This window comes from Heterocephalus glaber, unplaced genomic scaffold, assembly GCF_053883595.1.
Source record: "Heterocephalus glaber isolate CG9 unplaced genomic scaffold, H.glaber_assembly_v1.0 deba00001446, whole genome shotgun sequence".
NCBI lineage: Eukaryota > Metazoa > Chordata > Mammalia > Rodentia > Bathyergidae > Heterocephalus > Heterocephalus glaber.
The window spans coordinates 5,896,709-5,912,462 of record NW_028258298.1 but is presented as its reverse complement, the minus strand read 5'-3'; the positions used below and the strand labels follow the sequence as shown (position 1 = coordinate 5,912,462).

The 15,754-nt window shown below is 42.2% G+C and overlaps 1 protein-coding gene across 4 annotated transcripts in view; it reads right to left on the bottom strand.

Annotated features, from left to right (window-relative positions):
- The window catches only part of Prdm10 (PR/SET domain 10), a 106,155-nt gene that overhangs the window by 65,894 nt on the left and 24,507 nt on the right, over positions 1–15,754 (bottom strand). For 3 of the 4 annotated variants that reach the window (XR_015452411.1, XM_013078830.3, XM_087214279.1), the window contains exons 2-3: positions 3,690–3,875; positions 1,040–1,204 (exon numbers count right to left, since the gene is read on the bottom strand). Coding sequence is in view for 3 of the 4 variants with exons in the window: in XM_013078830.3 (XP_012934284.1) it covers positions 1,040–1,204; positions 3,690–3,758 (234 nt within the window). In the remaining variant the exon portion in view is untranslated. Of the gene's footprint in view, positions 1–1,039; positions 1,205–3,689; positions 3,876–9,924; positions 10,040–15,754 lie in introns of those variants that run through there. The other variant, XM_087214278.1, reaches the window with a different exon arrangement.

Genomic DNA, 15,754 nt, shown 5'->3' with positions numbered 1-15,754 from the left:
AAAAACTATCAAAATTCAGACAGCAACATTATAATAAACCAAAGTTGGGCATAGGACATTTTTTGCATAAGCTACGTAATTTTATTTTAATATAGGGAACTAAAACTAAGCAAAGGCATTCGCAAAAATGTATTTGACAATTTCGTCTTTATAAAGATTAGAAAACCATTGATTCAATGAACCTCACTTCTTCTTAGAAGTGATCTGAGCCTCTTGATTAAATATTGTATCAGAGAAAAATTTTATTACCAGAATCCTATTATAAAGTATTGAATGTGATTTTTTTTTTTGGTACTGAGGATTGAACTCAGGACCTTGTGCTTGCGAGGCAGGCAGCGGCACCACTGATCTAAATCCCTGGCCCTGGAATGTGATTTTTAAAAACACAGGTTTGGGGGCTGGTTCAGTGGTAAAATGTGCATGAAGGCCTGGGTTCAATCTCCAGCACCCAAAAATAAATAAATAAAACTTTTAAAACATATGTTTTAAACAAGAGCATAAAATCACATTTGTATATTGGAGAATATCTGTTGCATCTCTGAAAAATCCAACTCACAGGCAAAAAATAAAAGTAGCTAAAATTATACAGACTAAATACCTTGGCTTCTATTGCAGTTGTATGACAAATCAGCAAGTTATTAATAAATGGTAGTCAGTGAGCTAGTAGGATCCTTGGCTTACACATTAACTAAAATAATCTGAATATTTTCTTTTACTGAGCCACATTTGATTAAGCTACGCAGAATTAAAAGCATGGTTCTTAACACTCAGGAAAACTAACAAATTGATAATCTAGTAATGGTCAATGTAGAGATGAGCTGATTCAAAGCCAGTGCTCTTAACCCCTTAATGCACTTAAGTTAAACAAATGAACCATCTTGTGCTAGCTAGGCCAAGTTGGTTATATGTTCCCTGAAGGCACAAATCTTATCTGAATGACTTCTGCACCACCAGCACCTTTCACAATGACGGACAGAGAGTAAACATAAGCAACTGGTGAATTAACTAATTAGCAAATTAAAAACAATTCTTCACATGCCTGTGCAGCTTCCACAGGATGAATGTACACCAGTGTGTGCTCTGGACCATCCACTGAAGTGTAGGAGGCACCATCTGCTGTATACACCACCTGCTGGGGGGGGCGGCCCTGGTCATCAGTATAGACAATCTGAGCCACAGTTCCAGCGTCCGGAACAAAGTGTACCTGGGGCAAAAAGTAGACAAGAATGACGTATGAACAAACTCAGTCTCACAAAGATATGTGGCCAACTGAGCACACTTCTAAAACACCTAAAACATCCCCATAAAAGAAGAAAAGAGATTGATGTACTTCATCTATACCAAGTTAGAGACTAGGAGACAGGATACAAGGACCTTGTCACTGCTTTACTGCTTTGTCAGGCAACTGACTTAGAGTCTTTTCCTTCAAATGCTGGAGGAAGAGAACTCTTTTGGGGAGTTGCAGTGGGGCGGGGGGGGGGGGGCGGGTAATTGATCCTGGAAAAGTGATTACAATGCCACCAAAATACAAACTATTCTGTGATGTGAAAAAAGGTCAAGATTCGAAAACCAATTGCTCTCAGGATATCATAAAAATTCAATTTTATAACAAACTGTGCTTTTCAGCAGACATTTAAATAAGGTCACTTTCTTTCCTACCAGTTCTTTCCTACTTTAAGGACATAGTGGAAGCATAGCAGGAAACATCTGCTGAGTCAATGACTATGACAAAACTCTTCTCTGCCAGTGAAGTACTTGTAAGGGGTTTTGCACAACTATTTCAGTTGTCATTAAGTAAATAATTTTCTATCTCCTAGGATTTAAAAAACTAAAAGCAGAAGCTGAGTTTTGTAAAATCTGCATGGCCAGCTTCGGAGGACTGAATTTGTGAAGCCACAGCTGAAACATGGCCTGATGCCTGCTACTGAAGGTCTGCAGCAGATGACTGGAGTGTACGTATTTGGGAGAGAGACGATTAATGCGCCGATGTCAAAGTCAGGCACTCCTAGCCTGGCATCCTTATTCTCCTACTGACTTGGTGCCAAGTGTAACTTTCTTGTGTAAGTTTTCTCCAGTGGAGAATAACAGACTCCAAAAATGATATAAACTAGCAGTCCTCGGAAAGAGACCTATAGGCCAAGTGTAATCAATTACACCAAACTTCCAATTCTTTACTAACTGACTGATCTGTACACATCGGATTCACCCATGAAGATAAAGTTTATACACTGGAAAAGTTAGGCTCCTAACATATTGGCACAGTTCTCACTATTGTAAGGTAATTTTGTAACTTTAGATTTATAATGTTGTGGGTTTAGATTTATTCACTAACACTGAAGACTAGTTTCAGGGCTTAGAAATGGAAAAATCATTTTCTCAAAAGATGAGCCATCCAAACCTTTCCGCTTGTTTTACTCGCTCCTCAGATTTTCTGGTCAGGAACAGGGATGAAGGGGAAAAGGGGTGCAGTGGGAGCTCCTGAGCTCTGCTACCTGCTGTCTGGCTACCACAGATGGGTACCCTGGGCATAGGGTCACAAACAGATTTTCTTGCTTTCTGCTTTTTGATAAAATATACCAAAATACATAAATGCCTTAGCTTTCAAAATGGTTGCCATGAGAAACAGAGCATGGTTTTCAATTATTCTACTGAAAACATCTCTGTAACTGCTTTTTTAAAAAGTTTACAGACTGAGACTTTTAAATCATACCAAAGGATCGATTTTGCTTATTATAATCTTTATCATATTGCTTAAATAAGATTTTCTTATTTAAGTATTTTAATGTTCCTAATTTTGAAGACAGGATTTTGGTTATATAATTTAATTAAAAATTGACTGAAAACCTCACATTTATCCTAATGTATAAAAATTAAATTTAATACTTTGGCCACATGGATCCATATGACTGCTGAACCATCTTCAAATTCACACTAAAAATACAGAGATTTGTCTTTGGTAAGAAGAGTCAAAAGAATATGCAGACAAGTGGGCATAGCAGTGGACCTGTGTGGTCCCACCAATGTGGGAGGCTGAGGAAGGAGGAACACAAATTTGAGCCTAGACTTGGCAACTTGGTAACTTAGCAACACTATGTCTCAAAATAAAAAGTATAAAAGGGCTATGGATGTCATTTACCTCAAAGGTTGTGGGTTCAATCCTCACCCCCCGCCAAAAAAAACCCCTAAAAACAAACAAAACACATGCAGTTGCTTCTGATAGTAATTCAAAAGGCAGAGATCAATGACAGTAGCATGCAAGTAAGTGACTAACCACCCCAAATGGTGACTCAGAATGGAACAACTTGCATTCGAAACTTAAAAAGAAAAGGCCATTCACTTCATAAACATACCTTACCATTCATTATAAGGAATAAAAGCCCTATACTGGACAATAAAAGAAACAACAATTTGAGGGTTTTGACACCAATGTCATAAGTAAATCAGTGCAGTGAAATGGATTCTGACAGTAAGCTGCAGAGAAGGCAGTGAAGCCTAGAGCTGGATGAACTCTTCTAACTCTCAGTGAGCCATCTCGATGGAATATTCACGTGCTGAATCACTCCCCACTTCTTCACGTGGGCTCCCTCCCAACAACTCATTACTATAGCTGTTATTTCTTTACCTGTCAGCAAACTGTACCCAACTAAAACCCTGCCATAAACAGCCAGCTGGAAAAGAGCACCCTTCACCTGTGTGGTGTTCTGTTCATGCTCTGCAGATGGTGGCCACACGTGTGAGTTTTCATCTTTGGAATCCATCTTTTCCTGCTGGACAGCTCCGGGTCCGGGCCACCTACAGCAGCACAGGGTGGGGGACAGTCATCTGTCCAGCACACGCATGTGCATGAAAGACAGAAGGGTCTGTCTGCAGCATGCCTGAGGAGACAGAAAAGGACCCAAGATTTTAAGTAGATGAATACATTTTAATAAATTATCGTCTCAACTACAAAGAAGAAAAAAAAGCTTTGTTAAAAAGCAACACACCTGGGCAGAAAAGTAAAAATGAAAAAATCATTTGTAATAACAATACAATGCATCACTATGTCCCAGGCATTCAGTGTGGTTGTGTAGGCATACATATACACACTGTCTATAAACACACACACACACAGACACACACACACACAAACACAACGTTACATAAAGGTAATCCTAAATCCTAGTCCTCTTTGGAGGAACCAGTTCCCCAGATGCTAAATGCAGGCAAGTGACAGGGTCACACCCAAATCTGATGCATTGCCCAAGCTCTTTCTTGGTAGATGCTGACAATCTACACGACTGCTACTCCAAATGAACAATGGAACAATGAAAATCACAAAATAAAGGGGGGGGAATGGAAAGTGGAGGGACAGGGATTCCTTGGGCCACAATTTGGTGAATACAAATATAAGCTGCTCCCTATCTGGTCAAATAGGACCAATAAGTGACCAAATCAGAAGCTTCACTGAACATCAACATGTGGAAAATCTCTATCTCCAAACCTCATTCCTTTTCAAAACAGACTTTTTTAAGGCAAAATCTTCCCTTTCGATAATGATGATACCATACTGACATTTTAAACATCACGAGAGATTTGCTACATTAAAGGGCAACAGCCATGCCTGACGTACTTCCTCCCAACCTCTCATCGAAGTGACACACAAACAGGAAAAGGTAAGATGGTCAAAACACCTATAAAGTCAGACAAGAAAGACCACTGCCAACATCTGTTCTCCATTTTCATGGAAATATGCTCAGAAGCATATGCTTAGAGCACACATGCTCTAACCTCTGAGCTAGAACAAAGCCCAAAGAAAAGAGACAGACACCGGGACAGCCACTGCCTCTGCCAACTCTGGAATGAAGGACCTGCCGCGAACACAGTAGAAGGGGGCCCTTGGCATGCAGGCCTGACCCCCTCGCCTGCCATCCTCGCCCCACTCCAAAGCATCCACTCCATACTCACTCACCTGGCACCCACCCTATCCTTCCCGCCCTCACTGGAGAGCACTTACAATACTGCCATGTTTACAACCAGCTCAGGGTATAAACAAAGGGGCATGAGGGAATACTCTGGGAAAATGGGAATATTCTGTGTCTTGAATCTGGCTTGGAGTGGTGCTTACAGGAAGAATATGTGTGTCAAAAGTCATTAACCTATTCAATCAAAATACATCCATTTTATTACGTATAAATTACAACTTCATAAAGTTGATTTTTAGAAAAATTCCTCACTTATACAATGATAGTATTTTTAAAATGTATAAAAAGATATTCACGGTGCATATGGTATATAAATAATACCTCAACAAAGTTATTTAAAAAATAAATATTTCAAAACCTAGGAATAGCTGGGCATTGGGGCCCAGGCTGGACTTCAACTCAGCCTCTCAAGTGCTGGATTACAGGTGTGCACTACGAGGCCCAGCTTCTTTTTTCCAGCCTGAAACATTTAAGTGTAAATTGCAGACATAAGGACACTTACCCCTTAATTTTTAAGTGCTTAATTCCTAAAAACAAGACCACTTTCTTATAGCCACAGTAATATTACCAAAGTGAAACAGCAATATTTCCTAATTTATAGACCTTATTCAAATTTTGTCAGTGGCCTAAAGTTCTTCACAGCCAAAGAAACAACATTTTTTCCCTTCCCATCCCAGATCAATCTGGTCATGCCCTTCAATCCCCTCAATCCAGTCAGTCTCCTGCTCTGTTTCGTATCCTGTGACCCTGACATTTTTTAAATATACAGGTCATTTATTGTTCAGAATGTTCCTCAATTTTAGTCTGTGTTATGTCTCTTCATAGTTAGATCCAGGACATGAATTTTTAGCAGGAATACCACAAAAGAGAGTCAGCGTCCTCTTACATAGAAACTAGAGATTGTTTTCCCCCTGCTCGGTCCTTTCATTGCCGGACTCAAATGCACTGTGCTAGGCATTGGGACACTGCGGAGACCAGGCCGGCACAGCCCAGCCCCTCACCGAACAACGCACAGGCCACAGAGCCTCACTGTCTTTGTTTCCATTCTGAAGTGGGAATCTGTCTTGGAAACTGAGAATAAACCTATGGGATCTGCACTATCTCCAGGCCAACACCAAAACCAAGTGGGATTAGAGGACGCCCAGCTGCTCTATGTGCTACAGAACTGCTTGCTGGGGTGGGTGAGAGGCGACTCCCACACATTCGATCACAGAAGTTTTCTGTTTGATTATTGAGCTGAGTATAGCCATAAAGTGGGTTTCTTTCGTCCTACTCACCCAAGATATTGAAGACACATTACAGTAATTCAAAAAGTATCTGTGCTGGGTGTAGCTCAATGGTAGGATACTAACCTTAGTATGAATGAGGCCCTGGGCTTCACCTCCAGCACCACACACACACACAACAAAAGGGTCTGGAATCCAAATTGTGATACAGGATACCCAGTTATTAGTTTCACTTTGTGGTTTTTAGTTTGTTTGTTTTTTTGTTTTTGTTTGGTACTGGGGATCGAACTCTGAACCTTGAGCTTTCGAGGCAGGGGCCGTGCCAGTGAGCTAAATCCCCAGCCCCGTAGTTTGTTTTTGCTGTGTGGTACTAAGGATTGAACCCGGGGCCTTCTCACTGAGCTACATCCCCAACCCTTTTGTTTTGTTTTGTTGTTTTTTTATTTTGAGGCAGGGTCTCATAAGTTGCTGAGCTGCCTAGGCTGGGCTTGAACTTGTGATCCTCCTGCCTGAGTCTCCCAGGTTGCTGAGATTACAGGTGTGCTACCACACACACACCTAGTTCTTGTTCTTTAATATATGGCTACAAAACTTTAAATTATGATCTATATTGACTAAATTATTTGAAACACCAGTGTAACATTCTGTAATTTTTTGTTGCTTAACAAATTGTTTTGGAAAACTGAATTCTAATTATGACTCCACTATTAACCAAGCAAGTCCCCTTAAAGCTTTTGGTCACCAGGATCTTATATAAAATGAGTGTATAAAATGGTTTCTAAAGTCCATTTCAAGGACAAGGGATATACCTCACTGATACTGTGCTTGCTTAGCACACACATAGCCCTGGATTAGACCCCCAGTGATGCAGACATGAGGTAAAAATAAAGCATATTCTAGCCTTAAACTGAGACAGGAAGCAGAAGAGTACAGTAGAAAACCGGCAGGTCTGAACATTCTGGCTTCCAGGGGGATTCAACCACTTATTCATTCAACATGGTAGCCAAATCACTTCTATTCTCTGAGACAGATCATCAGCATATGCACAATGGGAGATAATAACGACCTCCGAGAGTTATTGTGAGGACTAAATGATACAGGTGACAGTTCTAGGCACCCGGTCTAGCCCACAACAGGTGTTCAAATGTATTAACTTTCAAATTTTATACATGAGCTATACAGTGCTTCAGCATTTTCAAAATATCTATAAACCTGACAGTTTATTAGTACATCTCACTACATGAACCCCCTTTACTGTAAGACTCATCATGTTTACTTCCTTTTTAAATGTGCAAGTTTTTGTAATGCTGAAGGTAAAACCCAGACTCTTAGATGTTAGGCAAGCACTCTACCACTGAGCTATACCCCCAGCCCACAGTTATTTTCTTTTTAACTGTACAATTTGTAGACCCTTGTTGATCTTGATTAATAGGACAAAGAATCCCAGGAGCCTCTTTAATGTAGCCCGGCAGGCAGGAGCTGACGGCCTCTGCTCTCTGGGGATGGATACCCTACTCCTCAGCACTAAGCCTCGCCTACAGACCTGAGAGAACAGCAGAATCACACTATATCTTGTCTAGAAAGTGGCACCCGTGGCTTCCCTGACAGACTGTCCAGAAAGAGTTAGAGACTTCATTCCCTGGAAGAGAAGAACAAGTTTGCATTTCTGTCTCCTCTCTTATGGGTGACTTTATTCATTATTTAGTATGTGCCAGGCATAGTTCTTGGTCCCTAAGAAACATCAGTGTAAAGACTAGGGGTGAAGCTCAGTGGCAGAGCACTTGTCTATCATATGTGAGACCTTGGCTTCAATTCTTGGCGCTGAAAAAATGAAAATACATCAGTGTATCACAAACAGAAAGAAAGCTGGGAATGGTACCACAGGCCAGGTACTCCAGAGGCTGAGGCAGGAAGATCACTTGAGCCCAGAAGTTTGAGGCCAGTTTAAGCAATATAGCAAGACCCCATCTCGAAAAACAAACAAACAAAGCTTTGTCTTCTTGAGGCTTTGAATCTAGTTATTTTTTTTCTTGAACAGCATTGTATAGTGGAAAAGTGGGAGCTTTAGAATCTGACAGATCTGGGTTCTAAGCCCCCAAATCTACCATGTACCTAGTACTTGTGATATTCATAATCACATATTCTGAGCCTCAGTAGCCTCATTGGAAAATCCAAATTATCTGTGATTGTAGTGAGATTTAATAACTTGTATGTACTCCACTGAGTCCTGCATTTTAACACTGCTCACTAGGGAGTTCTAGGACACCGAGTGCAGCCACAGTGAGGACATCGCATGTGACCCTGTTTGCTGGTGACCATCACTCTCTCTGGCCTCACATCAACTAGGTCAGGTGCATGGTCCGCACTGGACACACTAACTTCCCTTTTAAATGTCCTCAAAGAGATCACACTAGAACTGGATATTGAAACTGCAAGGCATGGAAACAGTAGAAGGGCACAAATTTGGTTAAGGAAATAAATATCCACCACTGGAGTTGACCTTAATACCCAACCCTCTATGGGAACTGGGTATAAAAGATAGCCCACATGGATAAAGCTGCATGATGAGTTATTGTTACTGAGATCTGTGAAAAACTGGCCTGCCAAAGGCCAGATGGGAAAGCCCCAGCATGGAAACTTCGAGCAGACAGGTGTCACCTGATGCTCAGAGCAGACTCTTGGAGACAGTGGTGTGCCTTCTTCTGAGAATGCCACCCTGGGGCAGGGGATGTGGCTTAGGACAGAGGGCCTACCTAGCCTGTGTGAGGCTCTGGGTTCAATCCCAGCACCATCAGAAAAAAAAAAAAAAAAAAAGCCAGACCACTTGTGTTCCTGATTCCACAAAGAATTCCACCACGTGGGACACCACCAACATCCCCAACCCTGGGTCAGAAGAGATGCCAAAGAATCAGACTCTTATAGTGAAGAAGTTTTAGTCATCCCTCTATTTATTTCACTTACATTTCTCCTGTCATGCATACATAAGAATGATAAAATAAGCAAGGTGTGATGGCACATACCTGTAATCCCTGTACTCCAGAGGCTAAGGCAAGAGGATCACCAAATAAATGTATGGAATAAAAATTCTAAAGGACAAAAAGCACTGATGTCTGGGTCTAATTGGCCAGGGTTTCTTCCTTTCTTTTTGTTGGTTTGTTTGTTTTTATTTTTTGAGACAGGGTCTTGCTATGTAGTTTAGGCTGCTTTAACTCATTTAGTAGCCCAGGCTGGCCTCAAACTCATAGTAGTGTTTCTCCCTCAGCCTCCCAAGTGCTGGTGTGCACTGCACACCTGGCTCTTTTTTTCTTACTTATACATAATTATGTATCTTACCATTAGTATCTTAGATTTAATAAACCATGGCAACATTTGTGATCACATAGTATAATGATAAACACTGAAGGAAAGAAAGCCAGCAAGATCCTTCAGGCCTGGTGGGGATCAAACATACTCCTTAGTACCTGGACAGCACCGGGCTTAGAAAAGAAAGGTGAGCAAAACCCTGTTCCTGTGGAGCTCAGCATCTAGGGAAGAGACTCTGTCAGCCTTCCAGCTCACCCCTGAGGGCAATGGTGAGGAGGCAGACCTGAGAAGGAAAGAAAAACTCCCACTTCTCCTTGGGCTCAAAGACAGGCCCAGGTGCTCCAGACAGTGGCTTTTCCATGTGCCCAGCCTGCAAATCACCCCTTTCCCAGGCCTCCCGAGTTCCCATGCCACCCCACCCTTTCATCACTCACCTCACCCCACCATCCCTGGGCCCTTCTTGGCTAAAGCTGCTACCACAAAACCCCCAGGACTTGCAGTTCAGAAGCTTCTTGTCTTCACTGCTCACGCACAGAGAAGGAAAAAGAGGCCCAGCTGTGGCTTCAGAGGTAGATATAACCGGGTATGATGGCACTCGCCTGTAATCCCAGAACCCTGGGAGGCTGAAGCAGGAGAATCACAAATTCAAGCCCTACCCTGGGCAACTTAGCAATTTAACAAGACTCCATCTCAAAATTAAAAATTGTTTAAAAGAGCTAGGCGGGCTGGGGATTTAGCCCAGTGGTTCTGCTGCCTGCCTCACAAGCGCAAAGACCTGAGTTCGATCCCCGGTGCCAAAAAAAAAAAACAAACAAAACATAAAAGAGCTGGGGATGTAGCTCAGTGTGAAGGCCATGGGCCCCCCCATTACCATAAAATAAAAACAACAATAATAAAAAAGAATCAACAGAGGTTTCTACGCTAGGCTGTTATCTTATATGCCAGATGCATCATTATGGCTAAGGAAAGAAGCATGTCACATTCCAGAAAAAGTACTTACATATTACAAACTAACTAGGAAAACTGCTGGCTCCTTTCCTACCAGACAACACTAGATATGCCAGAGAGAGAAGTTACAGTGAGACGGATGGCCCTGCAAAATGACCAGAAAAGCTATGAGAAAGGAAGTGGAAGAGGCTGAGTCCTGATCTGGGGAAGGAACTACGCATGGACCGGGAGAATGGAAGGAGATGGACACCACAGAAAAAGGGTTCTCTTGTTCTTTCCTTGATATTACCCCAGGCCCACCACTCACACCACACACATCTGCAGTGAGGTGCAGAAACAGCCAATGGAGTTGCACAGTGGGGGTGGGGTGGGGTCCAGGGCAGCAGGGAAGGGAGGCAGGGCAGGGAACAGATCCCACGCTGAGACCAGCTAGCTGCTGGCCGTTCCCCTGCCACACGCTGCCTCCTCCAGGGCAAACAGGAGACTGTGGCCTAAAGTACACACAACTGGTGTAACCTTTCACCCTTCTCTCAATGAATATGTATTAGCCACACCATAACTCTTGCTGATCCTCACACAAAAGGACAATTCTTCTGGAATAGTTTATAGAAATTAGTCTCCATTTAAAAGGGTGACACTTGAGCTCGCTTTAAATGAGTTACCATAAATACCACAGCCACTGGACTACGAATTTGGTTTTGCACAGACTGATATTAGAGCAGGGTTTAGAGTCAGACAGCCTGGCTTAAAACCTTGCATCTGGGGGCCGGGGATTTAGCTCAGTGTTGCGCCAGCTGCCTTGAAAGCACAAGGACCCAAGTTTGATTCCCGGTACCAAAAAAAAAAAAAACCTTGTATCTGTCACTGGCAGCTTTTAGCAATTCACTTAGTAGCTCTGAGCTTCAGTTCCTTCATCTATAAGGATAAAGAACCTAGGAATATAGATGGACAGCCATTGTAACTAATGTACACAACACAAAATACTTTCACACTGAGAAGCACAAAGGAAGCCCTTTTGAACTGATATTTGATTAGATTCTACCTATTAATTGAAAAAAGTGATTTTTTCCTCTACACAGAGAAAACACAGCTTTATCAAGTCATTCAGCGGTAAACGGGGGGAAAGGAAGATTATAGGAAATCCAATGCTACAAGACTGAATAACAAAACTGGTGTTAGTACTAGAAGAGAAATTCCAGGCCCACTGTCCTCAGCCCTATTCAGACAGCAGCACCACGAAATACTATTATATTTGTTTACACCATATGATAAGAAGAGCTCACATTTGTCTAGCACTTACTATGCACCAGGCATGTTCTTTTTTTTTTTTTTTGGTACCAGGAATCAAACTCGGGAACTTGCACTTGCGAGGCAGGTGGCGGACGCCCTAAGCTAAATCCCCAGCCCCAACACCAGGCATGTTCTAAGTACTTCATGGGCATCAATTCATTTCATACTTACAATAACCTATGAAGTAGTCCATTATATCTATTTATCTCACTGAAATGCCTACTTCGGGCCTTTGTTTGACAGTTATTTTTCTCCTTCATCACTCCTCATCAAACCTGTCTTTGATGTAAGATGAGGGACTGAGAGGAAGGTGCAGTGAATTGCCCAGGGTCACAGGGCTGGGAGGCAGGGGCACTGCAGCGCCTGCCTGGGCTTTCGCCCGAAGCCCTTGTGGTAAACAAGTCCGCACTGCTTCTCCTCCCACAGATGAGAACCCCTGACGCTCTGTTATAATTCTAATATATACGACTCCATTAACAGGCTACAGAAAAAAATCACTGCCAATTTCACTCTAGTATTTTTTTTTTTAAATATGAAACTAGACAACATAAATTCCAAAGTTTCCCACCAACTTTTCTGCTACATGTTCATTTATCACATCCTAGAGCTGGCTAAGATGATCAACGGTAGCAATAAAAATTAAGGAAATTTTGTGGGATTGAAATCCCAAAATTAAACCAATTCTTTTATTTTTCTTTAAATAAAAGCATACCTGAGGAGGTAGCAGAATGCTTGCCTAGCATGCAAGAGTTTCTAGGTTTGATCCCTGGTACTACCAAAATAGGGAGAATACGGTAGGAAGGAAGGAAGGAAGGGAGGAAGTGAGGGAGGAAATCGAGGCAAGCAAGCCAGAGGAGAAAGAGAAAACATCTTGACCCACCTTTAGAACACTAGTGTTTTAGAGGGACAGTTTGAGAACCAATCAATCATGTAGAATAACTTCTGTTTCATACATGACAAGCCCAAGAACCAGAAAGCCTGTCTGAGTGAATCACTTCAACCCAAGGGGCAAATAAAAGAAAAACAAAAATCAGGGCCCTAGACTTCCAGCACTCTTACTCTGGCCACTGGACGGACCATGGAAAGAATTTAGAGATGTCCTTAGTGAGAGTCCTGCTATATCACATGTTGGTCTTAGCTTTGTTTTTATTTCTTGAAGCTTACCATCCTCAAGAGAAACAGTCTTGCAGTCTGCAACTCCTCAAGGAAAACACCTTTGTCTGCATTCACAACAGAGGCAGGCAGAGCAGGAAAAGCAGTAACCCTACTTAAGAGCAAACGAGATTTGAGAGGGCAATGAGCTCGATATAAAATTTGTGCAAAGCCTTTGAAGGATGGTCACTCAGGAAGCCACAAGCCCTTTCTGTTAGGAAAATGCCTCACTTCTTAGGGCCTTTCCTGGCAAACACACACCCATCTCTCCCTCTTCCTCCCACCTACTCCCTCCCTCCCTTTCTCCCTCCCTCTCTCCCTTCCTTCCTTCCTTCTTGTCTAAGACAAAAGTTCTAGATACTAATTACCTCATTAACAAATACTCACTTTGGTAATTCTAGAGCTAATCATAGGAAGTTACAAAGCCTCAGAATAAAAACTATACATCAAAGAAAAGTATGATGCAGAGTAATGGAGAAAATCAGTGTCAAAGACCCAAATTAGGCAGCCCGCTGAAGCAAAATGTGGCAAAGATCAAGCACTGTATGTTAAATTCTAACCAAATGTCCAAGGTCTGAACCAAAACGGATGAAGTTAAGCTCCTTGACAATGAATGAGAACTTGTGCAACTGAACTAAGGAAACCAGCGAGGTAAGAGCCACCAAGCTAGAACCTTCCTAACAAGGAGGAATATAAAACAACACAATTGAGAAGTCAAATGCTAATTTTAAGTAATTTAATAACATTTGTATATATAGTTCCTTTAAAATTATGTTACATAGCTGGGTGTGGTGGTGCACGCCTGTAATCCCAGCACTCAGGAGGCTGAGGCAACAGCATTTCCACAGGTTTGAGGCCAGCCTGAGCTACACAGTGAGTCTAAGGCCAGCCTGGGCTACACAGCGAGACCCTGTCTCAAAGAAAAAAAAAATTATGTCACACACAATGTTCTGATTCCCAGAATAAAAACCATTTTCCTTATAATTTAATTGAAATAAATTAAGTTGAACTTTAAAATTTCAGGAACTGTATGAGGCCCTGGGTTCAATGCACAGTATTGAAAAAAATAAAAAATAAAAGCAAGTATATGTTACTATAATTAAGCAAAGCCAGTTACCTCTTTATAAAATTCATCAAAGTACTTTTCAACTCTGTAAGATGAAATTAAATGGGGTGTTTTTGTTTTGTGGGGCTGGGGATTGAACCTAGGGTCTTTGCACTGTGCTACCTCTCCCCACCCAAACCCTTTATACGTTTTGAGACACGGTCTCACTTAAGTTGCCTAGTTTGGGCTCAAACCTGCAATTCTCCTGCCTCAGCTACCCAGAGTAAGTGATGTTTGTGAGCTGTGGAACTGGAAGAAATACAAGCTTAAAAAGGAAGATGAAGTCGCTTGTGAAGACAAAGAAAAGACTTCTGATACAGCACTTCTAAACGTTCTGGAGCTTGGTGGACAAGCACTTATTATTAGACACTGAATGACAATGTCCCTCTGCCCTTCAGCTGAGTACAGGATGCTCCCACAGCCCCGAATTTCCCTAGTTCAACAGCACAGAGTAGAGGAGTCAGGTGCAGCATGGAGCCACCACAGCTGAGGTCAATCCTGATTTCACCTCACCAATGATTGACTCTGGGCAAATTACCTAGCGTGGCTGCGACTCGACTTTATCATCTATATTACAGAGAGAAGAACAGAACCTGCTTCATAGAGTTGAGAACAGGATTAAATGAGCTGTTATTTACGAAGTGGTTAGAATTTAGTCTAGAACACTGCAATCACTTTTCTTGTCGCTGATTTCTAGTATTGGGGTGCTCCTCAGACCTAGTTCCTGCTAAGCATGTGCTGTACCACTCACTGGGCCACACTGCCAGTCAGTGCAGCACTGAGTGGTACATGAAAGAAACAATGATCGGGGTCATTTCTGAGATACCATTTAAAATAGTAGAGCAAGAAAAAAATAAGGGAAAGGCATTTATGGTTTAGGTCTAAAATATCCCCCCAAAAGTCTCACGTGTGGAAGGCAACTGGATCATGGGGGCGCTGTACTTATCCCTGGATTCAACCACTGATGAGTTCAATCTTTCACTCACAGGGAAGAGGCGTCCCCGGGGCGGGACACGTTCTCCTTTCCCACGGCCTTAGGTTGAGCAGTTTTCCCCTGCTTCCCTCTTCTGCCATGGAACCAACCAACCATGGACTGAATTCTCTGAAATCCGTGGGCCAAAATAAACTTCCCCACTTTTTAAGTTGCAGGCGGCGTCAGGTATTTCATCCCAGAAACAGGAAAAGTGACTAATACAGAATGAAATACAGGCCGGGGATTTGGCTCAGTGGTTTCGCCCCGTCTTACAAGCGCAAGGACCCGAGTTCGATCTCTGGTACCAAAAAAAAAAAAAAACAGAAGGAAATACAAAAGGAAAGATGAAAGGGGGAGGGGCAATAGAGAAGCAGGAGGAAAAGCGGTGAAGTAATCTAGAAGAGAAAAATAGTACTGGGAAGAAATGAGATGAGAGAATAGGGGAAATAATGGGAAAGTCCAAGAAAAAGAGCTAGGGGAAGGGGGTTAAAGAAAAGGAAAAAATAATCAGGCCGTTCTGAGGTAAATGAGCAAGATATTGTATAACTAGAAGAAAATTGAACTAATTTTTCAAAACAAAACTAGATTACAAAATGAGACAAAGCACGCCCAGGAGCTGGGCAGATCAGGCCAGGCTGCAGGAGTAACCCTGGGCGGCTTCTTCCTCCCCGGATCCACAGGTCCTTCTACCCTTCGTGTCACACAGCCATTTCCCTACTTTTCTTGTCCACAAAGGGCTTCAGGGACTTTCAACTAAGGATATTCTTCTATGAAAGGTTCTTTCTTCCACTCTGAG